Source organism: Lithobates pipiens, unplaced genomic scaffold (genome assembly GCF_037356315.1).
Source record: "Lithobates pipiens isolate NorthernLeopardFrog02 unplaced genomic scaffold, aLitPip1_a1.2 Scaffold_27, whole genome shotgun sequence".
NCBI classification, from domain to species: Eukaryota; Metazoa; Chordata; class Amphibia; order Anura; family Ranidae; genus Lithobates; species Lithobates pipiens.
Genome location: NW_027507788.1, coordinates 131603719 through 131628147, shown reverse-complemented (window position 1 = coordinate 131628147; position 24429 = coordinate 131603719). Strand labels below are relative to the sequence as shown.

At 41.6% G+C, this 24429-nt stretch overlaps 1 protein-coding gene across 2 annotated transcripts in view; it reads right to left on the bottom strand.

The window, feature by feature from the left end:
- Positions 1-732: 732 nt before the first annotated feature.
- The window catches only part of PLEKHA4 (pleckstrin homology domain containing A4), a 100745-nt gene continuing 77048 nt past the window's right edge, over positions 733-24429 (bottom strand). The window contains exons 13-24 of one of the 2 annotated variants that reach the window (XM_077457451.1): positions 24268-24417; positions 22973-23071; positions 21271-21379; positions 20467-20576; positions 15621-15719; positions 14494-14560; positions 10212-10312; positions 9275-9454; positions 7918-8292; positions 5740-5828; positions 3714-3853; positions 733-3305 (exon numbers count right to left, since the gene is read on the bottom strand). In XM_077457451.1, coding sequence (XP_077313577.1) covers positions 2797-3305; positions 3714-3853; positions 5740-5828; positions 7918-8292; positions 9275-9454; positions 10212-10312; positions 14494-14560; positions 15621-15719; positions 20467-20576; positions 21271-21379; positions 22973-23071; positions 24268-24417 — 2028 coding nt within the window. In that variant the 3' untranslated portion in view covers positions 733-2796. The remainder of the gene's footprint in view (positions 3306-3713; positions 3854-5739; positions 5829-7917; positions 8293-9274; positions 9455-10211; positions 10313-14493; positions 14561-15620; positions 15720-20466; positions 20577-21270; positions 21380-22972; positions 23072-24267; positions 24418-24429) is intronic. The other variant, XM_077457453.1, reaches the window with a different exon arrangement.

Genomic DNA, 24429 nt, shown 5'->3' with positions numbered 1-24429 from the left:
GGTTGCCTGTGCAGGTTTCTGTGCTTTTAGTCTTCTGCTGGTCACATGTTCAAAAAACAAAACAGCCCTTAGAATACAGAGCAAAAATAATAAACTAATATCGATAAATGGTTTTAAATTGTCATAAAAATATATATTCAAAATCAAATCTTTATTTTTTGGCATTAACCTCTTAGCGCATGGCACAAGTTTGTTTACACTTTGTTCCACAAATAAGGCCCACCGAAAGTGGCATATTTGTGCACCAAAATGTAAACAAACATATGCCAAGCACAGTGCTCCCGGTGGAGTTACCAGCACCCAACGGATCGCAAGTAACAATTGGGAGCTTTCTAAATATGTGACCGCTGTGGCAACCAATCACATCGGTCACATGATCACAAACCCCATCCTGCTTCCCAGTATCAGAAAGCCCTTAAAGGGCCAATAGGCATCGGCGTTCAGGGGTTAACATGATTGATAGAGGTGAAGCCTCCATCAATCAAAATGTAATATGTAATAAAAAGTTGAAACACTGGTCTAGATCAACACCAGGCAGCGCATTTAGAATGCTTGATACTACACGTGTTCCCCATACAGGACTCGGTGGAAGACTAACACTAGGGAAATATATAGCGATAGCTGCTCCATAAATTTCTGTACCAGCAGAGGTAGAAAGGCCGAGGGTGATAAATCGATGTACAATTTGTGTTTTTAATCCATGTCTAGAATAAGAACAGAAAACAAAGCAGATCCATATTTTGTTGCTTTATTTGCATATTACAGTCTTGCATAGAACAGCTTAAAGCTTTAGAGCCATCCTGCTGCATGTTTCAATATTCTCCTTTCAATAGAAGCAAGCAATGGTCATCACAGCTCTGCATGTGTTCCAAAATAACAAATCAAGGAGAATTCTACAAGGAATGGCTACAGCACAGTTATTATTAGACATGCTAATAAGGCAGCAACTGTCCTAATTATGTTTAGTGACAAGTATAAAAAAATAATAGTATACAACCCTATGTAAAAAGGCAAGTCCAGAAGGGCTCAATGAAAATAGGGCATGACTTCATATGCAACTTATACAAGCCCTTATTAGAATGAGATGAAAATATAAAAAAAGGTCACTGGTTAATACACTGCAATAGAAATAAAAACAAAAGTTTTTAAAAAAACAAAAAAAAGGTATTCTCATATGTATAAAAAAACATGTTTAAAAAGATAACAGGTTATGTCATGTTGGTCTACTAACTAGAAAGAAAACTGTCCCTGTAACAAGACACTCTGGGCCAGTTCCATGTGGACTTCTGCCATGTCCCTTTCAGCCTTGTAATTACAGTAAAAGTGAGCATGTACGAAAAAAATAATAATCCAAGCCTGCTGCATAGCAAGAACTACTCGATGTCTGCTTGAGTACTACTTCTTCCCCTTGTTACTGGAGGCCCATATAACAGTTTTTAAACTTTCACAGAGCTAACAAAGGTTCTTGCTTCCCCCCCCCATGTTTTCCATAATGCAGGATTGGGTGCCACAGCATTTGGACAATCTGGTGCCAAGCCCTGAATAATGGGTGGCAGAAAGTTGTAGCGGGGTGTGAGGCAAAAGTAAATACAAGCACCTTACAGCATCTGCTATTCTGCGGTAAGATGATTTTGTAGTTTTAGCTATATAAATTGGGTCAAACAGGACAGACCAATATTACACAGTTAATAAGCCAAATTCAACTGGGTTTATTTTATGTACACAGAAGCAAAGTGGAGCTGTTACCCCCAGCAACCAGTCAAGTTAAGTCCTTCATTATCAATCCTTTGAAAGGCATATAAAATAAGTCCGATTAATCACAGTTGCTATGGACAACTCCTCCACTTTTTCTCCAGTATAAATAAACCAGCCCTATAGGCCAACTTTAACTTTGCTGCCTCCACAAGAACAAGTGCCTTCTGTACCCTTCGCTAGATAACATGACAACCCAGATGAAATAACCAGGACACACAATGAATTAACCAGAAATGTTCCAACATAGCCTTCTACTCTATATAACAGAGTGTCTAAGATATATATATATATTTTTTTTTTTAAAGTAAATGGAATCTTGACAGTTAAATTAAAACAGTTAAACTATCTGCCAGTTTAACCAACTGAAACAAGTTTCAGTGACAAACATAAAATTCTCTTTTAATTCTGTGTGCCCACTTCACAGTGTCACCTTCTACATACACATGCCTTTTTTTTCTTTTATCAAATAGAAGGTGTTGCCCAAAGCAGCCAATCAAACAGAACTGCCAGTTTTCTGGACCAGGTGTGACATTTTATATAAAAGAATCTGGTGGCTCAACACTTCCAATTTTCTTGCTTTTACTTGTCTAGTGTAACCCAATCAGTTAGTGCAAAAATCCCTACGGGAGGTTATAAAATAATTCACAACTCTGTACTATTTATACTAGGGTTGGCATAAAAACATTTTCTGACACTTGGCAAGTGCTGGTTTCTTTCTTTCACCTCCTTTCTTCATTCAGCAGCACATTCCTTGATTTACCATGGCACTTTCTTCAATTCCTCATCTCTATCAACATTTTTACACCATCACCTCCTAAACTCTTCTGGAGATTCCTTATGATACATCTATTTACATACTCAGACGCTCTTTACAACATACCCCTTTCATATACAACTTCCAATATTAGCCTTCAAAATACTACTTTTCAGTTCAACATAAGCTGTGCCAACTACAACCAAACATCCTTTGGCCTGCAAGGTCCATCTGTACTTCACGTCATCCGTTTTGAAGTCTATTCACATGAACTTTCTTCATACAATTTAGAAGCTGGACTGGAGAAGTGTGATTCGGATGGGTTCCCTTTCCTCCTTACAATAGTCAGTGACTTTGCTCAGGTTCAATGGGTTATAATGCATGTCCTCTATGAGGAAATCATATTTGGCCACCTGTCCATTACACTTGGCTGGAGCACTGCTGTCCTGTTTTGTGACTGAAAATTGACTTTTGTTTCCATCATGTTTATGGCCAGGCCAGTTCTCATAATGAAGATGGTCTAAAATGCGCTTATTTGGCCTGTCTTTGGCAGTATCAGGACTAGAAGCTCCAACAGAACTTTGCTGGTTTGGGATAATTGCTGAGGAGGAGTTTCCATCTTTGTTGGTGGAGGTTCTTTCCTCTTGATGTGGATTTGAAGTGGCTTTAAACTGGCAAGTCTTGGCTTCAGATGTTTTGCTGCTACAGGAATCTTGCATAATGAAGTCCCAGGGATAGGTTTCATCAGAAGAGGAGACATCGCTGTTTGCATCATAGTCCTCAGATAATGCTTTGGCTGGCAAAGACGACAAAACACAATAAGTATGTATTAATACCAATAGGATTTGTACTGTGTGATCACTTTTTTATAGCCTGTTGGGAGTTTGTCTGCAGCTCTAATTTGGGCATTACTCCTCACTGGTTGGCAGGACAGAAGTGACATTAAATCTCTTCAGCTGGCACACAGCAAAAAAAAAAAAAAAAAAAAAAAACATTTTTAGTGGGGTAAAGAAGTGTTAGATCTGACTTTTTCTGCTGCCTTTGTGTTACTGTTCAATGAGCACTTCCTTCTATTCCTGTACAGGCATGAAGGGAACCAAAATCACCCCAATTGGGACAAGAACATAAATTAAAACCTTTATCAAGGGATGACTCCTGATGTGTGATAACATTTTCATGTTGGGTTATAGCAAAATTAAAGTACCTGTGATAATTTTGCTGCGCTCTGAGGCCTCTGTAGCAAGAGTATAGGACAAGTTGATTATTCGCTCCCTCTCCTCCTCTATTGGAGTGTTAAAATCCTCATCTGACAGTCGCCTAAAACCCCCGGGGGACGTGGCAGGGCTGAAATATAAAAACACATTTAAAATGGTTAAGAGGAAATTAAAGCATTGTGGATTATGAAGAGGCAACCAATTAAACCCTACACATTAGGTACACGCAATTATGGGACCAATACTAAACTCTTTACAAACTGCTAAATACACAGTTGAAAGATTTATATGGGACATTTTCTACTTATCAAAGGATATGTATTCCTATTAACCAGTCCTGGGATTTACAATGCCCTTAAAGAAAACACAGTCAGTCCACAGCTGGTCTTTTCCCCCACTGCTGACCAAGACTGGTCAATGAAGGAGAAGCAGCAGACTGATGAGTACATCCCTCTGCTCTCCCTCTTTCAGCCAGAATCCAAATTCAGGAATTTATACCAGTTGCAATTCAAAATACATACTTGAGTAGGTTTGTTTTTTTTTCCTTTTATGTAGGAGTTCAGTTTTAAATCCCTCTTCTCTATTCAGTTATCAGCCCCTTAAGAAATTATTTATGCGGCTTTTACATTTTAACATAATTGTCTTTTTTGTTCTTGCATTAGATACAGTGACCTAAAGCTGAACTTCACCTGAAAAAGGGAAGTTCCGCTTTATTTCCTCCTCCCCTCTCCCGCTTTTACAGCTTCTCCCACCCCCCAGAGGAGCAGGTACCTAGTCATGACAGGTACCAGCTCCCACGTCTGCTCGGATCGCCTAGGAAATTCCCCTTCGCAAACTCCTGGGACACACAGGTCCCGGAAACTATGGGTCCAATCACAAAGCGCAGTAAGACTCGCGCATGCGCAGTGGAGAGCTCTGAAACAAGGAGTCTACAGCAAACGTAGTGGTCCTTGGGGCCCGAAGACTTGCGAAAACTGGGTCCAGGCAACAGCAGCGCTGGATCTTTGGATGGGTAAGTGTCTTTGTATTAAGAGTCAGTTGCTACAGTATTTGTAGCTACCTCTTTAAGAATGAGCCAGAGGAATCAAACACCCTCATATTGCAATTATTCCTCAATTTACTCCCGTCAGCAGAGGTGTTTGCAGCAAAGCCGATTTGGCTCTTAGTTCTTCCCCTCTTTCTGCTATTCTGAATGCAAATGTGCAGATTACAAGAGGCCAATACCAATACAGATTTGGGCTCTTACACTTATTTTATACACACATTTAATGAAAGCACATCATTATGAGGCATTTTATTATAAGATTTTAAAGAGGTTTTGCCACTTTGCCCATTCAATTCTCCCGCTAACCCACTGATACCTTCACCCTGCTTACCCTCTGTTCCTTTTCCCTGTCAGAAGGGAGTCAAACCCAGTGTAAGCTCCATATTGGGAGATTTTGGAGCTTACACAGGGTTTATGTCGTCTTATACCTTAGGTGACAGTGCTCGAGTCTGGTGATTGGCCACTTAGGACTGGTAATTTTATCCTGGTAAATGGTGACATGCTCCCAATATCTGGAAGGACCAAGTATTTGCAATGGCTCCAACAAAGGAACTAAGGGGCGAGGAGCTCTATAGTTGTATATAGAGGGCAGGCTTTGGCTAATGGCCACTGCTTCTCACAGGCGATACAAATGTGGCAGTATAGAGGTAAAAATAGGACTTGCTCTTATGTGCTAAATCACTGATTGCATTTTCCTTGACAGCGCCTAGATAAGGAGCGATGATTGGGAGTCAGTAGGACATGTGATGACTGCCAATCATGACTACAACATGATCTTAAAGACCATGAAATGCTTCCCCTTGATTTCTTCTACATTCCACTTAAAGGATTAAAAGCAACGTGACTGAGCCTCTAACTTCTAAAACACAAAAACAAAAGCAGTACTCACAGGTGAAAATTGAAGTTACAATGACTAAAAAGCACACATACCTCCTATTATGTGATTAGACTAGAGAGAATAAAAGTATTACCTTGCACTGGAAGCAGAGCTCTTCACCCTCTCTGCAGTTCTTTGCTGATCAGATTGCAGGGCAGAGTTTGTCTTCGCTTCCGATTTCTCCTGCAACAGAAATGGTCAGTATACGATTATAATTACAGGTATTGATATAGCGCCAACAGTTTACATATTGTCCATTCACTTCAGTGCCTGCCCTGGACAGTCTTTACCAAAGAGCTTAAAGTGGACCTAGCATTACATACCGGCCACTTTATTTAGGTACACCTGTAAATTGCTTGGCAACACAAATTGCTAATCAGCCAATCACATGGCAGCAACTTAATGCATTTAGGCATTCAAGACAACTTGGTGAAATTCAAACTGAGCATCAGAATGGGGAAGAAAGGGGATTTAAGTGACTTTGAATGTGGCATGGTTGTTGGTGCCAGGCGGGTTGGTCTAAGAATTTCAAAAACCGCTGATATACTGGGATTTTCATGCACAACCATCTCTCAGGTTTACAGAGAATGGTCCCAAAAAGAGAAAATATCCAGTTGTGTGGAGGAAAGTGCCCTTTTAATGTCAGAGGAGAATGGGCAGACTGGTTCTACATGATAGGCAACAGTAACTCAAAAGAACCACTGGTTACAACCAGGGTATGCAGAAAACCATCTCTGAATGTACAACACCTCAAATCTTGAAGCAGATGGGCTACAGTAGCAGAAGCCACACCTGTCAGCTAAGAACAGGAAACCGAGGCTACAATTCGCACAGGTTCACCAAAATTACACAATAGAAGATTGGAAAAACATTGCCTGGTCTGACGAGTCTCAATCTCAGCTGCAACATTCATACGGTAGGGTCAGAATTTGGCATAAGCATGAATCCATCCTGCCTTGTATCAACGGTTCAGGCTGGTGGTGTAGTAATGGTGTGGGGGATATTTTCTTGGTACACTTTGGGCACCTTAGTACCAATTGAGCATCGTTTAAATGGCACACTTGCTGAGTATTGTTGAGGACCATGTCCACCCCTTTATGACTATAATGTACCCATCTTCTGATGTCTACTTCCAGCAGGATAATGCACCATGTCACAAAGCTCAAATTATCTCTAACTGTTTTTTAGAACAGGACAATGAGTTCACTATACTCCAATGGCCTCCACAGTAACCAGATCTCAATCCAATAGAGCAGTGGTCATCAACCCTGTCCTCAGGGCCCACTAACAGGCCAGGTTTGCAAGATAACTGAAATGCATTACAGGTGATCTCATTTGCTGCTCAGTGATTGCTGTATTCTAGTCTGCATCTCCCAAAGGTAATACATAAAACCTGGCCTGTTAGTGGGCCCTGAGGACAGGGTTGATGACCACTGCAATAGAGCACCTTTGGGATGTGGTGGAACAGGAGAGTTGCATCATCAGACAAATCTGCAGCAACTGTGTGATGCCCTCATGTCAATATGGCCCATAATCTGAGGAATGTTTCCAAAACCTTGTTGAATGCCCTGAAGAATTAAGACAGTTTTGAAGGAAAAGGGGGGTCCAACCCAGTACCAGCAAGGTGTACCTAATAAAGTGCCCAGTGAGTTTGTCAGGTTAAGTGCAAGCCAAGTAATGTGCATGTGTAACAGTTACTGCATTAGTATTAATATTTAGTAGTGCTTTGTATTTGATTACTTGTCAAGCTATTTGGTTACATTTCCATGTATCAGTGGGCAGGGGATAAAATGATTTGTGGGATTTATGCACTAATGGGGGTCACTCGCCAAAAAGTAAATTTGCACTTTTACAGCCAACTTTGAGAGTACACCTTCGATTTGTTCTTAGAACAAAAAAAAAAAAAAAATTGTTGCTTACATTTTACTTATGCTTTTCTAAACATTCCAAAACTGAAGTTTTGCTCTGTTGTGCAGAGGAGGTTCTCCATTGACCCTGTCTATACTGTGCTGGCAGATCTCATCATTTATCAACTAGATTTGTACACGCCTAACAAAGGGTAGAAGATCTGGAAGCTAGCTTCTACATTATCAGTTAATGAGGAAAAACTCAGTGTGTCCCTCTGCCACTGGGGACAGAGGGAGTTTTTTTTCTACCCCATTTAGAACTGCAATGCAGACCAAGATTTTAATAAATGCTCCTCAAACTTAAAACTTTCTACATAATTGATGGCCAACATTGTTCCAATGCATATTTGTCAAGAATTGCTTACCTTTTCCTTGTCATTGTTGCCATCTGGTACATCTTTTTTCATTTGCATGCAGGTGGCAGTGACAATCTTACTCGTTGTTCTCAGGGGAGGTGCCCTCTTAACCATTGGAGAAATCTCATGACTTGTTATAGAGGCAACACTTTCTCCTTGAGGTTCCATCACAACACAGTATGTTGGGTCCTCCTGTGCCATGTCAAAGGATGACCCCCTTATGTTATTACTTCCTTGCTTTCCATGCTGTTGGGTGGGCACAGTGCTAGGGTAGAATGAAGCTGTCACTCTCACCAGTGCCGGCTTTCTCTGTTCTGAAGAGGCCTTCTCTGCTTGCTGAGAATTTGTTCCAGTTGGGAATGTATCAGAGGATGAAGACCTCAGCTGTAAGAAGGTTGAGCAATTAGCTGTGACCTGTACAGTCAATTCAGGTTTAATAGAACAAAGTTCATTACTTACATCTGTAAATTGTGGATACTCAGTAATAGTAAAAACAAATACCCTGTTTTACATATACAGTACAGCTATTGAATCTTGACCATCAAAAGCCCAGTTATTAAGACCTGATGTGATGAAAGACCACAACACAAGACTGTCACTGAGTTCTGTGCTTTGTTTTCCAGATTTCCTGTCAATGTTAGCAGAGTCAGCACCCTGAATGATATAAACCAGACAACCTACTGTGAGAATTAATCATTTTGGTGTAAATTTGGTAAAAAATAGGCAATCTGTTCCTTTTTCCCCCTTGAAGGTACTGAATGGTTTCTTACAGCGCAACTAAGGTGGTGGGGTGCTGGATCCCAAGTTTGGAAAATATTTGGAATAGGCCTGGAAAGGCTTAAAAATGTGTGGGAAGCTAGCTGGTGTGCCATGACCAAAAACTTGGTCCCTGAGTAAAGGTTTCAAGCCATGAAGATGAGAGCACCATAGTATAGGTCCAGAAACAGTTTATTAGTTTGCTAAAGTGCAAAGAGCAGCCAATGCCTTTTAGATGTACAAAAATGACGCCTTCATCGGGGCTTGGAAAGAATCTGGACAAACTAAAAAAAATCCCTGGGGAAAGCGATAGTGTTGTTGCTATCAGTCTGCTCCTATTGCTGGCTCATCCGTCCAGGCTGCTAATGCAATGCAACTTGAATGGTTTTCGTTTTCCAAAAATGTGACAAAAACATTGCATGGTACTTACGTATGTTAAAGCATGTTTGTAATAAAAAAAACCCTCAGGGCAAGACTGCAACATTCATGGTCTGTGGCTCATTTTTATTCCTCATCAGTCAGTTCACTGAATGAATGAAGCAATGAATGCTACACAAACCATGTACACGTCAATCTCAAAGGCAAATTAGTAGGGTTTATTTTTACTCACCCGACCACCAACTGAACCTGTTGTGGACCTCTGAGAATTTTGGCGTTGTGCAGTCACACCAGGTTTAGGCTTTTCATGAATTTGAGCTTCTTGATGCCTACGCATTCGCTCCAGCTGCTCCTCAGCACTCATTCTCTGTTTACGGACTGTGCCCATTTCTGACATATTAGGAGGGGAAGCCTGAAGAGAGTAAGATTAACAATTGTTAACTGAAAATAAAATACAATTTCTGTTACCTAGGTGACATGAATTTGATCTGAACTTATGATCTTTACTTGTTATAATGCATGAATAAATGTTCACTTTGTCCCATGGAATGCATCTCTTCGAAATTATAATAAAAAAAAATATATATATATATATATATATATATATATATATATATATATATATATATATATATATATATATATATATATATATATATATATATATATATACATATATATATATACACACATACACATACACACACATATACACACACATATACATATACATATACATATATATATATATATATATATATATATATATATATATATATATATATATATATATATATATATCACACACAGTACATCTGATCAATGTGTATTAAATGTTTTAAAAACTTTTTGCAGGCTCCACTACTGTTTTTCTTTACTGTAGAATAGATGTGTTTACAATGAAAATCTATTGGTCGGCCTGGAAACTGGAACCAACGGACACCTTACTTGGCGAATATCTTTTCCAAATACAAACAGTAGCTAATCCACCCTGCCTCTTGTGGCTGCTCTCTAAATATCTATATTGAATAAAAAAAAAAAATAAAAAAAAAAGAAAAAAAAAAAAAAGGAAAAATACTCTTCCACTGTTTGTGACTGAATTGATGCCCTGGCTACTACGAATTACTGCACATCAGCATTTTTTTCTGCAGTGCTTCATGCATACCTACCTTTGTTTCGAAGGTCATTTTATGATTTGCAGGTATGGACACTGGGGAAGATACCTGCATGGGGTGACCATCTATGACATCTTTACTCGGCAATGCAGCATCTTAAAAAAAAATTGGAATATTAAAATTGACTACATATTTTTTGCAAAAAAAAAACGCATTATATCAAGTTTAATGCACAACTGTATTTAATGACATGTATTTTGGCTACATTAGGTGTAAGCACACAATACATCATATCCATTACACACATACTAGTCAAACTGTAAACAATAGGGCAAGGTTTGTCATGTTTAAAGTTCAATTGAACAGATTTGGCTTGCGGGGACCCTTTCTCTCCGCGCTACAATCCCTATACTCCAACCCCTCTTCCCAGGTTCGATTAGTGTCCTTCACCTCCCACTCATTCCCTATGACAAACGGGACGAGACAGGGTTGCCCTCTCTCCCCGCTCCTCTTTATACTCTGCCTAGAGCCCCTGGCAGAGGCTATCAGATCTCACCCTGATATCAAGGGGGTACCCATGCGGCAAAGGGAGTATAAATTATCCTTATTTGCGGATGTCGTCCTCCTTACTCTAACCAGTCCCCACATTTCCCTCCCTTCCCTGCATGCCCTACTCACTCAATTTAGTTCCCTATCGGGCTATAAGGTCAACACGGCGAAGACGGAGGCCCTCCCCCTCCATGTTCCCCCGGAGGAACTTCTGCGTCTACAAAATACATTCCCCTACCGTTGGTGCACATCGTCCCTCAAATATCTTGGGGTTCAGCTGACGACTTCCTACTCCGCCCTTTACCCGACCAATTACATCCCTCTGTTTAAGTCTATCAACAGTATGTTATCTCGATGGACCTCCCTTCCCCTGTCCTGGATAGGCCGAATTAATGTGCTAAAAATGTCCATCATGCCAAAACTGTTATATTATTTTGAAACCTTGCCTGTCCCCATCCCGATGTCACAGATTAAGTTGCTTAAGCGCTGGTTCTTGAAATTTATTTGGAATGGCAGGGCCCATAGAGTGGCCGGTTCGGTGGTTTTTGCCCCCAAAGATCAGGGGGGCATGGGTGCACCGGACGTCTACAAATACTATCTGGCATCTCATTTGCGCCCGATAGTGTCTTGGTCTTGCCTGAGACCTCCGAATCGCTGGACGGAGATTGAGATGGGTTCCCTATATCCGACCCATCCTTGCTCCTTGGCGTGGTCACCGGGGACAATGAGGGACCCTGGGCTTCTGGACCTCTGCCTGGGTCCCATGTTGTTCACGCTTAGACTGTGGCGTTCCTGCTCTTCCAAATTTGCATTGTCTTCACCCTGTCCCCCCCTCTCTAATGTGCTGTTTAATCCTTTAGTTCCTGACAGTCTATCGCATGTTCGTATGTTTCCCTGGGCTAAAGAGGGATTGTTCCAACTCCGCCACTCCGTTCACGCTGTCACGCGTAAACTTAAGCCCTTTTCGGCCCTCCAAACTGACAGTCAACTCCCAAACCACTTGCGGTATTCATACCTCCAGATAACTCACTACTTTTCAACTCTTTCCCCCTCTCTCTCCCTCTCCACACCGACGCCTTTTGAGCTGCTCTGCTCCCAGGGCCCCTACCAAGCAAAGCTCATCTCTAGTATTTACCATATACTCCAGCAGAGGTCCTCTCTCACTGCCCTATCCCACTCCTACATGGACAAATGGACGCAGCTCCTTAATCAACAAATCACTCTCCCGCAATGGTCCAGAATTTGGTCCTCCACCTCTAAAATTTCCAGATGTGTGGCACAGAGAGAGACAGCATATAAAGTCCTACTGTTCTGGTATAGGACCCCCGAGGTTATTCATCGGTATGATGCCTCTCTTTCTCCCATGTGCTGGAGGTGTGGGAGAACCAAGGGAACGCATTATCACATCTTTTGGCAATGCGCACTAATTACTCCTTTCTGGTCCATGGTATCTCACATGCTCCAGCAAATTTTTGACACCCCCATTCCATTGGATCCTGTCCACCTTCTCCTAGGCCTTCCCTTCCTGGAGTTGGGGAAGGCAGCTAATAAATTAGCTTCCTATGTGCTGCTTGCTGCTAAAAGAGCTATCCCCTCTAATTGGCTGTCTACTCAGCCCCCAACCCAGACTCAGCTGATACAAACCGTCAGGGACATACGCAGGATGGAACATTTGACGGCTATGGTGGAGGATGGGATTGACCGGTTTGGCGTGATTTGGGCCCCCTGGGATACCTCGATTTTTGGGCTCCCACAGGCGCCCTTGGTACCCCTAGCCACCCGGTCGGTGTCCGTCCCCTAGTGTTCCCTGACCTTCTGGCTCCCTGATGTTTTGTATCTGGTCAGTACTTTAAGTCTGTTTCTGCTGGCCCAACGGCCGTTTGAAGCTCACCTTGCCTCCTGAGGAAATTTATAGTGGTATGTAGCCCTCTTTTGTCAGGTATTAGTCACGTTATTGAAGCACCTGCTCAAGACCCCAACCCCTGCATTACGACATATGTTTTCTCTCAGCCTTTTTAATTTAATAATGTTTCACATAATACTTTTCTGTTGTTTATTTCCTTTCTGCATTTTATTTTGCCTTGTTTTCTTTTAGTTATCTATTTTTATCCTTCCATTGCTACTGTCTGTCTGTAGTCACCATGAGGTTATATCAGTTTTTCCGATATGGTATGCTCCAGATTTTCTTTGAATATTGTCAGTTCTGTATCTTTTCATTTTCTGTTAAAAAAATTCTCTCAATAAAAATTACAATTTAAAAAAAAAAAAAGTTCAATTGAACTTTCAGCTTAAATCAGCTACATACATTCAATAATACAGGCGCATCAAAACAAAAAAGTGTGTTTTGCTTAGAATTCCTGTCCCTTTTTTAGCATGGTGCAAAAGGCCCCATGTTCTCTGTGGAGAAGCAGTGGTCTCTCTACATACTGCAAGGTCTGACATACCCTCTGCTGAGTAAGAGGTAGAGCTTGGCAAACTGCAATTCTTGTGCTCTTGCTAGCACTGACTCAGTAGGCGGCGGGTCAGACCCCTGCACAGTGACTGCTTCTGCACAGAGAGCAAAGGTCCTTCTCTACTACATGCAGTCAGAGGACAGGCTTTTTTTACTCAGGATGTGGCTGCTTTCTAAAGAGGACAAACTAAGACTTTAAATGCCTGTTTTGGTGCACCTAAAATGTAGCGTATTTAAATGGCTAGTTCATTTGGGCTTTAGGTCCGGTTCACACTGGTGCGATGTGGAACCCTGCAAATCCAATCCCGTATCGCACCTGAATCACAGAGGTTCACACTGAGAATCACTGGGGGCATCAATGTAAAAGTTGGCACCCCCAGATTGGTTCGCAGATCACAGCGCGAACTGTAAAATGGTGCAAGAAGCGGACGCATAGGCGTAAACACCCATGCATGCGATCCGATTCCAGTGCGGACCAAAAAAAAAGGGTCCTACACCATTTTCGTGTGAATACGATGCGACTTCAGCCAGACATCCCATATGATCTACACAGCAATGCAGTGCGAATCACATGCGATGTCTGGCATCGCACAAGCGTGAACAAGGCCTTAAAGCGGTTCTCCACCCTAAAGTGGAAGTTCCGCTAATCTGATCCCTCCCCCCCTCCGGTGCCACAATCGGCACCTTTCAGGGGGGAGGGGGGTGCAGTTACCTGGATAATCCAGGTATCTGCACCCACTTCCGGGACAGACCGCCGCAAACCCCCACAGATGCCCTGCCCCCCCCCCCCCCGTTGTATTCTGGGAAACACACAGTTCGCAGGAAACAGTGGGGACCAGAAGAGACGTGCAGTGCGACTCGCGCATGCGCAGTAGGGAACCGGACAGTGAAGCCGCAACGCTTCACTTCCCGATTCCCTGACAGAGGATGGCGGCGGGGGCAGCAGAGAGACGAGCGATAGCTCGTCATCTGCCGCCGACATCGCTGGACCCTGGGACAGGTAAGTGTCAATTTATTAAAAGTCAGCAGCTGCAATATTAGTAGCTGCTGGCTTTTAATATATTTTTTTTTTTTTTTAGGTGCAGAACCGCTTTAACTCTATATACAAGACATTACTCTTGTGCAAACTCCCAAATGAAAATATTTTATAATTTGATAGTAATAATGGAACCATTCCCAAAAGCTTCAGGAATTACAAAATCAACGATAGCTGATTTGGTCAGAGAAGAGAGGACCGCCACTACCTACAATAAGGAATTTGTCTTTTACTTGGATATAAAATGCAATTGTCCTTTTTATTTCCAGTTAGCTGCAGGATCACTCAAGAATACTCACCACTAGATGTGCTTGATTGTGGTGCAGTGTGGTTTTCCTGCTGTTCACCGAGGTGATCTTGTTCATTCTGAAATTCAACGTTGCCATAGAATATATAAATAAACCACATATAATGAAACTACTGATCGAAAGCTAAAAAGATATTCAACATTTATCCAGCCATTTTGTAATCGTATGGGAACTACTCTGATATAGAATTTTTTTTATAAATATCCATTGTCTAAGTATTTAGGTAACAATTATACACACGTCAGGACAACTTAACTTTTTGCTTAGCACTTAATAGAGTACAAGTACTGACCCGCCCATGGGAATAAAAGGGGAATGCAGCTTGCATGTATAGATTAGATTAGAAGTAAAGGCTGTGCAGAATAGGGCATGCCACAAAGTAAAAATCTATGGAGCGGAGTCGAAGGAAAGCATTTACCAAACAGGTGATCCCCTACTGGGGGAAGTGGGTAAAATGAGTTGTCCATAAAAGTATACTTAAAAATTCTGAAAAATACTGTAAAAACCCATGAAATGCCACCACTCTGATGTAGTGGTGTCCTGTCTTTTTATTACCTTCAGCTTGCTGCTAGAATGAGGACAACAGTAAGGCCGCGTACACACGGCGGATTGTCTGCCCAACTTAGTCCGCTGAAACGTGTTTCAGCGGACAATCCGCTCGTGTGTGGGCTTCAGCGGACTTTTTCAGCGGACAGTCTGACGGACTAAGTCTTTCGGAATTTCCGTAATTTTGTCCGTCCAAACTTGGTTTCAGCGGACAGTCCGCTCGTGTGTAGGCAAGTTGGACGGACTAAGTATGGCGCATGCTCAGAAAGGATTTACACGCCGAAGGTTGCATTGCAGTGTATTGGACGTCGTATTTCTAGTCCCGTCGTACGTGCTGTACACGTCATCGCGCAAGCTTTCAGCGGACTGTCTGTTCATCGTGTGTGGTCAAGTCCGTTCATTCAAAAGTTGGACGGACTGTCTGTCGGATTGTCTGACGAACTTAGTTGGGCAGACAATCCGCCCGTGTGTACGCGGCCTAAGAAAGTGTCCTCCCCACCATATTTTCAAAAAGGTGATATTTTCAGGTATTTCTGACTTTACATAGACTATAGTATTTTAGGCAAATTCACCTGGTTATTAGAGGGTCTACTATTCAGCTCCTTTGTTCCCTCACTGGCTGTCTGATGATCCTTGGGGAGAGGAGGTCTGGGTGGGATAACTTCAAAGTCCTTTAAGAGACCAGAATCAAAAATTAATAAAAAAGGTATCTAGTTTGATAAAAAGGTCAAACAAGACTACCTGTATATTTTATAGTGTGGTATATTTAAGTTTACACGCAAACTCTTTTTCCTCAGGGAACAAAAATGTGTTCGCTTGGGTTCCACTGTCCAACAAATGGCCCTACAGCTGTAGAAATTATAGAATGACCTAGAAGACAGACGGTACTAGACTTTCCTAGTTAAAGTATATCTAAAGGGAAAAACTATATTTAGATTTTGGAAAAGTGGAGATGAATTAGATCCTGTCATGTTTTTATTGCTGCCCGTCTCCCCTTCATTTGTCCTGTTTACCGTTATCGCTGAAAGTGGGAGAAAACGCAACATTTTGGGTTGTCACCAGAACAGGACTATAGGGGGAAAAAAAAAACCTTTCAACGGGGTCACGAATTCTGGTGACAACAGATGATTCCAATGTTGGCTATGGGACAGAAGTAAAGGAAAATCTCCCCAACAGGACACAAATGTCAAAAAAAAAAAAAAAAAAAAAACACAAACACTTGACAAGGGTTATAACCCTCCCTTACTGTATTGGAAAGGAAACAAAGTTTTGCCATTAATTATAATTTAAGCAAGGTCAGATTGGACCTTCATGAAGCATATTCAGACCCAATCAATTCAGACTAGTGCTATATTTCTAAAAAAAAGATCTGGGTTTAAAATTAAAATCCATAAGAGTGCTTCCTTGGGGGGGTGCTACATGTTGAGGAGGACGTGCTGCCTGGGAAGAAACATTAAATGCAACTATGGTCCTCCACCAAGCCATGAAATAGGAGGGATAATGCCTGACCTTTTAATATAGTAGGAGTGATGATAGCAGCTAGTGGATTAAAATATTCCATGCATTTGAAGATTCTGCATCTATGGGGTTTCCTTACTTGTGCTTTTCAGCAATGAGGATTGTGGCTATGATTTTACCTTTGTTTTCCAACAACTAAATTTTAAAACGCACATACACACATATTATAAATTTTTATTATATATATATATATATATATATATATATATATATATATATATATATATATATATATATATATATATATATATATATATACATATACAATAAAAATTTATAATATATATATATATATATATATATACACATATATAATAAAAATTTATAATATATATATATATATATATATATATATATATATATATATAATAAAAATTTGTAATATATATATATATATATTATAAATTTTTATTATATATATATATATATATATATATATATATATATATATATATATATATATATATATATTGTGTGTGTTTCTTGCCATACCGCCCCTAGAACCTACAAAGAATATTATGGGCGGGTATTCTTACAGTACCTATATTTTACAGTAAATCATAGCACAGCGATTAAATCCAGCATTTAACACCCTCACACAGTGTATGATTGTCCACCCACACAACCATACCACACCAAATCCTCCTATTGCGAAGGAGGTATTTAGACATCACGCTATAACCCACACCCAAAAGACAGGCATTACCAAAAAATGCTTCTTTTAATCTACCTTGCTGAACGCTTTGGCAGTCAGGCTTCTTTTTTTAAATAATAAAAAAAAAAGACCAATATTAAAAGAAGAATAAAAGGAACAATAGGAGGAAAAGAGTAACAATACTAAAGGGTACCACAACTATCATTTTTGTAATACATTGTTCCTAAGAAAGTGACAGATGAAATGAAAATCATGGAGGGTGCATGTGTTATGCAAACCCGTAAGAAACACCTTAACTTGCAGCTTCAAATGTTGTAAAAAAAGTGAAAACCTCACGACCAGAAAAGCCAATTTATTGCCGGTGTGTACAAAAATAACTCCATAAAAGCAAAGCATTTCTTCTGAAGGAAAACAACCCCTTTGGGGGAAAAAAAAGGAGAGGCTTCACTTATACCATGAAAACCTGAACCCTGCAGTGCTTGGTACCTACCTTTTAGGTATGTAGCACCCGCTACTTAGGTAGGTCCTAGAGTTGAGATTTTTGGTAAGGTAAAGTTAGGCAGGCTTAGCTGGAAGCTAGGCCTGTTTGTTTTGATCTGTGGGCTGGGAGTGGCCTAGAGTAGGCTGGTGACTCACAGATAGTATCGCTTCTCAGTTACCTTCCTCTGGCTTGTAGAGGATTCTAGAACTTGGATTGGCAGGGGGAAGGCCTCCTTAAATAGCTAGAGTCAATTGGGAGTTGTCGGGTGTAAAAACTGAGGATTGAGTGCTAGGCTGTCAGGGCCTTTGAGGGAGCACCCCATTCTGAGGGGGGGGGGGCAGGGCCGGTACAAGGCAGGGGCGGAAGGGGCAGATGCCCTGGGCGGTACAGTTTACTGCAGGGAAGGGGGGCGCAGGTGAAGTAGGCTTCTAAAAACTGGCTGGAATTGTGTGTGCGACTGTACACACCAGCCGCTAATAGCTGCAGTTGCAACGATGTGCAGATTGCGCTCCTGCACCCGGCACAAGCCAGCATGCCAGCCTTTCACTTGCCTTCCCTGTCAGTGGAGATACTCGGACTGCCCCCCACCCCCCCTTACAGGTGCTTCATAGTTCCGGGCGGCCTGGCGTGACATCACTCACTGAGAGGCCGACGATGATGGGAGGACTCAGGAGGAGCATCAGACTGCTCCTGGTGCTGTGACCAAGAGGAGCCAAGGAGGATGAACTAAACAATGCAGGACTGCAGTGTGTATCACACAAGTAAGCAGATGATTGCAGCTTAATTAACTCTATAGATTTGGGGCGGTGGAGGTGGCTGAGGGGAGGTTAATTACCAAGGTTATTAATTTTCAGTATCATACAGCATGAGGGGGTTAGTGTATTGCCATTGGTCACTAATGCATTAGTGACCAGTGTCAGTTAATTAACCCCTTTGTGCTGCAGTGGTGGCAACAGTGTTGGTGTAAATTAACACCGACACTGGTGCCACTAATGCAGCACAAAGGGGTTAATTGACTGCTACTGGCCACTAATGCATTAGTGACCAATGGCAATACATTAACCCCCCCTCCATACTGTATATTACAAATTGGATAAAATACCAGTGATAAGAACAAAATGTCCCAATTACTAGATTACATGTTATAGACGGTCCATGCAATCGCATTAGGATCAAAACAAGCTGGCTGGCTAATCACAGCTACCAGTCCTTCCGGGATTCGAGAAGCGCAGTAACGTCAGGTGATGGAGCGAATCTCGGAAGGGACAGACAGCGGCGATTAGCCAGCCAGCTCGTTTTGATCCTTATGCAATTACGTTTTTGCAGTAAAAGCAAAATTTTATACTTTAAATAAAGTTTTTAAAGATTTTTACAGTATGGCTAGCAAACCTTTTTGTATTTTGGGGACCATCTGTGATATTTTTTCCTGGATGGTGGAGCCACTTGCTATAAGGGGTTCCTTGAAAGGACCTGGCTGGGTTTAGTGTCACTGACCTTCCCCGATAGGAGGTCTGTGCAATGCGGATGTTACCAAAGAACTTTTTTTTAATCACATTGGGACTTTGTTTTTATCACTGGTGCTAGACTCAATATTAATTAGCGCAACTCTGTGTCAACTCTGAATTTATGATTTGGGACTGTGTTATATATCACAGTAGAGTTTGCGGCTGCTTTAGAGGTTTGTGTTATTTGATGCATATTACAAATACCATTGTTAATTAACCACTTGCCGACCCATCACGGTACATATACTGCTATGGGGTGGCAGCTACGGGTGTATGATGCTGCCTGTTTCAGGGTGTCGGGCACATGCTCCCACCCACCTACTCACCTGTGATTCGACACATCAGGAGACTGTCAGCAGATCCCAGCCAATGATTCATGGCTGGGACATGCTGATCGGCTGTGTCAAATCACAGCCCAGAACTCTGTGTTGACAATCAATACAGGGGCTCTTTACAGAGGGAATGATCACTTTTTTTTCCTTTTTCCTGCAAAGCACTGACTCTTTGTTTACATTGGGGGGGTTTGCAGTTTGCCATCTTCGCCCTGGGCACCAAATGATCTTGTCCCGGCACTGGGTGGTGGTGACTTTGGGCCTGGGACCCGGGTGCAGGATGGAACCCTTCAAGAACTTATGAAGGATCTGAACAGGAGGCACAGAGAAGAGTTAGAGGACAGCGGGAGCTAGTACTGCTGGGCAAGTTTTCAGGAGGGAACCACCGGTTTGCAGCCAGGAGGGCTGTTAATTGACATGGGCAGTCAGGAGGACTGGATAGGCATGTCAAAGAGGACTGGGAGAAAACAGTCGGAGCCAAGTGTGGAGCCAGTGAGGATTGCAATTTCATGGGCAGTGAAGTTGGGTAGCTGCAGCCAGGAGGGCTGGCAGGGCCTGAAGAGAACTTACTGGAAGCAGTAGCCCACCACAGGACAGCTAGCACAAAAAAAAAAAAAAAAAAAAAAAAAAAAAAAAAGACTACCTTTATATTTAAATCAACCAATTGCTTGTTCCACAGGGCATCCCATATAGTCCTAACCCTATCCAAGTTCAAATCACTCAAAAATACAAAAATCAATCACATGGACCGTTCATGGTCTCAAAAGAAACTGGGAAGTGAATGCAAGTGGGCAACTACAATTATGGCTCCTACAGTTATGAAGAGAACAGGACAGGCTAAAATGTAAAAGTACTAGAAACCACTTTAAGAGTGGGTCTTCCTTCTTCCAGTTTATCGCTCATTGGAACACCTACAAAAACACTTACACTGGGATGGTCTCTGGGACTCTGAGGATTCATTGCAGAATGATGGTGTAGGAAGCTTCTCTGATAGGTTGGCTGTGCATCACTGACTGGACTGTGCGGCACCATAACAGCTGAATCAAGAATGAGATGATAAATGATTAAAGACAAACATTAAAATATACTGATATTTTTCACTGAAAGGGCACAACATACATTTTTTTTTTTTTTTACATATTTCCAGAGGAATCTAAATTCAACACACAGCTGAATGAGTCAGAGTAAAGAAATGAATGCATTACACCAATCCATGATATCTGATAATCGTGACTAATTGTGCAAAATGATATGATAATATACTACAACAAATGTGAATTTTGAAATGATAGGCTATCATATAGGTAAAGAGGCAATACAAATAACATACTGCTATATGAAGATGGCAATGATTTTCAACAAATAGCCTAGAAAAATCATTGGTTGCTCAAGGATAGGCAAACGGACCTTCCCAACAATTTTTCTCTATTACAACACTGGGACAGATCTTATTTTATTAAGTACACCCTCTCAATCAGCATTCAGTAATGGAGCGTGCCCCACCAAAGAGCCTTTACTTTTTTTATGAAACCTTGTATGAATCTGAAATAAGCCACTGACAGAATGCAAAAAGGAATGAAAAAGAAGGCAACATGACAACATTTATTACAGTACAGACAAGAAGCACATCTCTGCTGAGTGACCAGATAGGAGAGCTATGAAAGAAATAAAGTATAAACAGTTCCATTGGTTGAGGTCTGTTCATAAGAAATTATGCTTTTTTTTTTTTACCTGGGTGTCTTGTAGAATCAGGAATTGCAGGAAAGTTGGGCTTATTAAATCGGAGCCCTGAAATGGTGTCATTGACCATCCATAGATCCCTCTGAGCTGCTGCCTGGTCCTGTAGTGCAATATAGAGCAAATTAAAAAAACACATTAGATTTGGAAGTGTTTTACACTACCAAGGACCTCATGAATCATACTAAAGAAAACTTAGTTCCTAGTAAAGCACATGACTACATAGGGCCCTTAGTGGCAGATGTTAAGACACCATGTGGCCTGTTCCAGGGGACAAATGAAATCACAACGTATTATTTTCTTTTTTCTCTACCCCCCCCCCCCCCCCCCAACTGTCTTTTCAAATGGTATTGGGGTACACCTATATGGGATATAATATGAGAACACTGGTAAGTGTATGCTTCATATTGGGTACACATGTAAAACGTCTTTGGCATGGATACAACTCTTACAAATTTAAGTCATTGTAATTCTTCTACACGGTAGAATTTGTCTCATTGAAAAGCTAATAAAGAGCAATTTAAACCATTAAGATGGAAATAAACCCTCCTATCGTTTTAAGCCAAGGAAGCCGCCATCTTGGTCTCAGTTTCTTCAACTGCCATGATGCTGCATAGGTTATCAGTTATGATAACAGCCATTGGATGGTTTGACAGTTTGGTTGAAAGCAGAACCAATGTGGCAGTTACATTCCCGTCACATGCCAGGAATGTAATTGTCTTTTGAAACTGTTAAATTGACTGGGTTTACTTCCACTTTAAGCAGTGGTTGTGGCTTAACTTCTTTCCCAAGCATCCACCCTACAAGAACGCCATTCCCAGAAACCCTCAGTCAACAGCCATACTGTGACCTTGAGAGATTACCACAGTGGCAGAACTTGTGACCGGCCCTGGCGTTCTGCCAGCGTAGGGGGTACCCCTATCACAGCAGGGAGGGGGGCCTGCTGCAGAACATGCGAAAGGGTCCCCCTGCAGAACTGTAATAAAAGGCTTTGAGAAAGAAGGAACACCTCTGAAATGTGTTACCACCCCTAGGATGGACATGGAACACAGCCATGAGGTGGAATAGTGGCTTGTAGTGCTGCATGAGGCAGACACAATTTCCAATGCCAAAAGGCCGGGTCCCCCTGTGACTGCATCTGGATCGCCAGCTGCTTCTGCTGCATACTGCCCTGACTGCCGATGAAAAGGGACTGGGGGGGGGGTCATGGTCAGAGGGGCCCTTTGTGTTTTTTTACACCAGGCCCTGAAGGTTTAACTTACTCCACGTTTACCAAGCTGTTCAATTCCATGCAAAATAATGAGCTACCAGCTTACTGAGGCAGATAAAAAGCAACGTGGATGCATGAGTTACATTGAAAACTATCATAGCGGCATTCAGTGTTATCTGATGCCTGTTCGCTACTAGAAAGTATGTGTCATACAGCGAGCGGGTGTTACTGAACTGGCTAACCAAGCATGCAGCTGTAGTCCAGGACCACTAAAAGGTCTCACAACCAGGGCAGATTGGGAATCTGGAGGTCATCCAACCTAGATGTTAGGCTGTACCCATAGGATTATGCATTTATGAAATGACTGTGTGGCACACAAAAACTGAGCTGCTGCACGGATACCAAGAGGGTATCCACCAAGCATTATAAATGTAAAGAGATAAAGCTGGAGTTTCATAGTTGATATATATGGCATAACATTAATACCTGTGGATGTCCAAACTGACTGACACGATCCAAAGTTTCTCTGACTGCATTCAATTCATTTTCCAAAGCTCTGTATTCATCCAATGCTCGATCTCGTTCCTAAATAAAACATAAATCAAATAATTAGGTAAAGTGGTAATGATCCCAAAATGTAATAAATTGCAGCTCATCAGTTATTAAATGTGGTGGCTGCATTCGTTTTCTTTAGGTTTTTTTTCCCCCCCCTCAGTTTTTACCTGGTGATCTTGCCAGTACCAAACCTGTATTGGTGTGCCCCCACTCTGGATGAAGGATCAAGGGGGAACCTTTGGAGAGCAGCATTGTCAGCCTGAGGGGAGGGTAATTTTAAAATGTTCTAGCAGTTTTAGATACACTAACATATTGAGGCCAAACTCCAGGTTACACCTTTATAGGCAGTTATTACAAAAGGGAAAAAGGCAGTTTGCTATAAAGGTTTCACATAAATAAAAGCTGATCATTGTAAGCACCTGTCAGTGTTAAATGGTTTGTCTCATCCCTGTAACCAACACATCTGCAGGAGACTTATTGGCAGTATCACAATCTGAAAACTGAAGAAAGCAAGCCTAAAAAAGAAAAACCAATGCAGCCATCACATCCAAGAATTAGTAAGCTGCAATATATGAAATATTTGCGTTGAGGTTTAAGCATACAGTGAATATTAGGGCCCACGTTTAAAAAGGTCTATTAGCAGGCAAGTCAAGAGCAGATGAAACAGGGCAGAACTGAGAGGACTAAAAACCCTGAACGGGGCGGAATTCTACTCACAGAAACACCAATACATTCCAGAAAAAGGTTACAGCACTTCACAGCTTATAGCAACATTGCAACTTAAAAAGATTTTAAGCCTGTACACAGGATGTTCTTTTGCACTATCAGACGCATTTGCCTTCAAGTTTTTAGTGTTAATGCATTCTATTGTCCAGAACAGTAATTTATTCTGGCCATTAGAATACATCAACATGTGAGCTTGCCTAAATGTGCTTGTGTTAATGCAGGTTTAGCGCTTTTTCCTCTTGCGCAGAGGTTTAAAGAGGAAGTAAATCCTGATGGGTTTACTTCCTCTTTGTCTCCCTGCAAAGGTAAAGCATAATGGACTACTATGCAAGCCTGCACCCAATCCCAGCATACGAGAGTAGGAGCAGTGCACTTTTCATTGACGCTGCAAACAATTTAGTCATGGCCTTTTTCTTAGAACCACATACAGATATAGGCAAAGGGACCCTTTTCGGTTGTAAGAGAAAGTGATCTATGGAAACTTGTAAACATAGACCCACCAGGGAGAGGTCACACAGCTTGGCTCGCACATACACCAGGTCATCCTGCAGCATCCTCTGCTGGTACCAGATGTTCTCAATCACCTGTTCCTGACCTTGGAACTCCTCCAGGTGATGATGAGTTAACTGAAGAGCATCCTCCAGTTTCTCCTAATAAAAGAA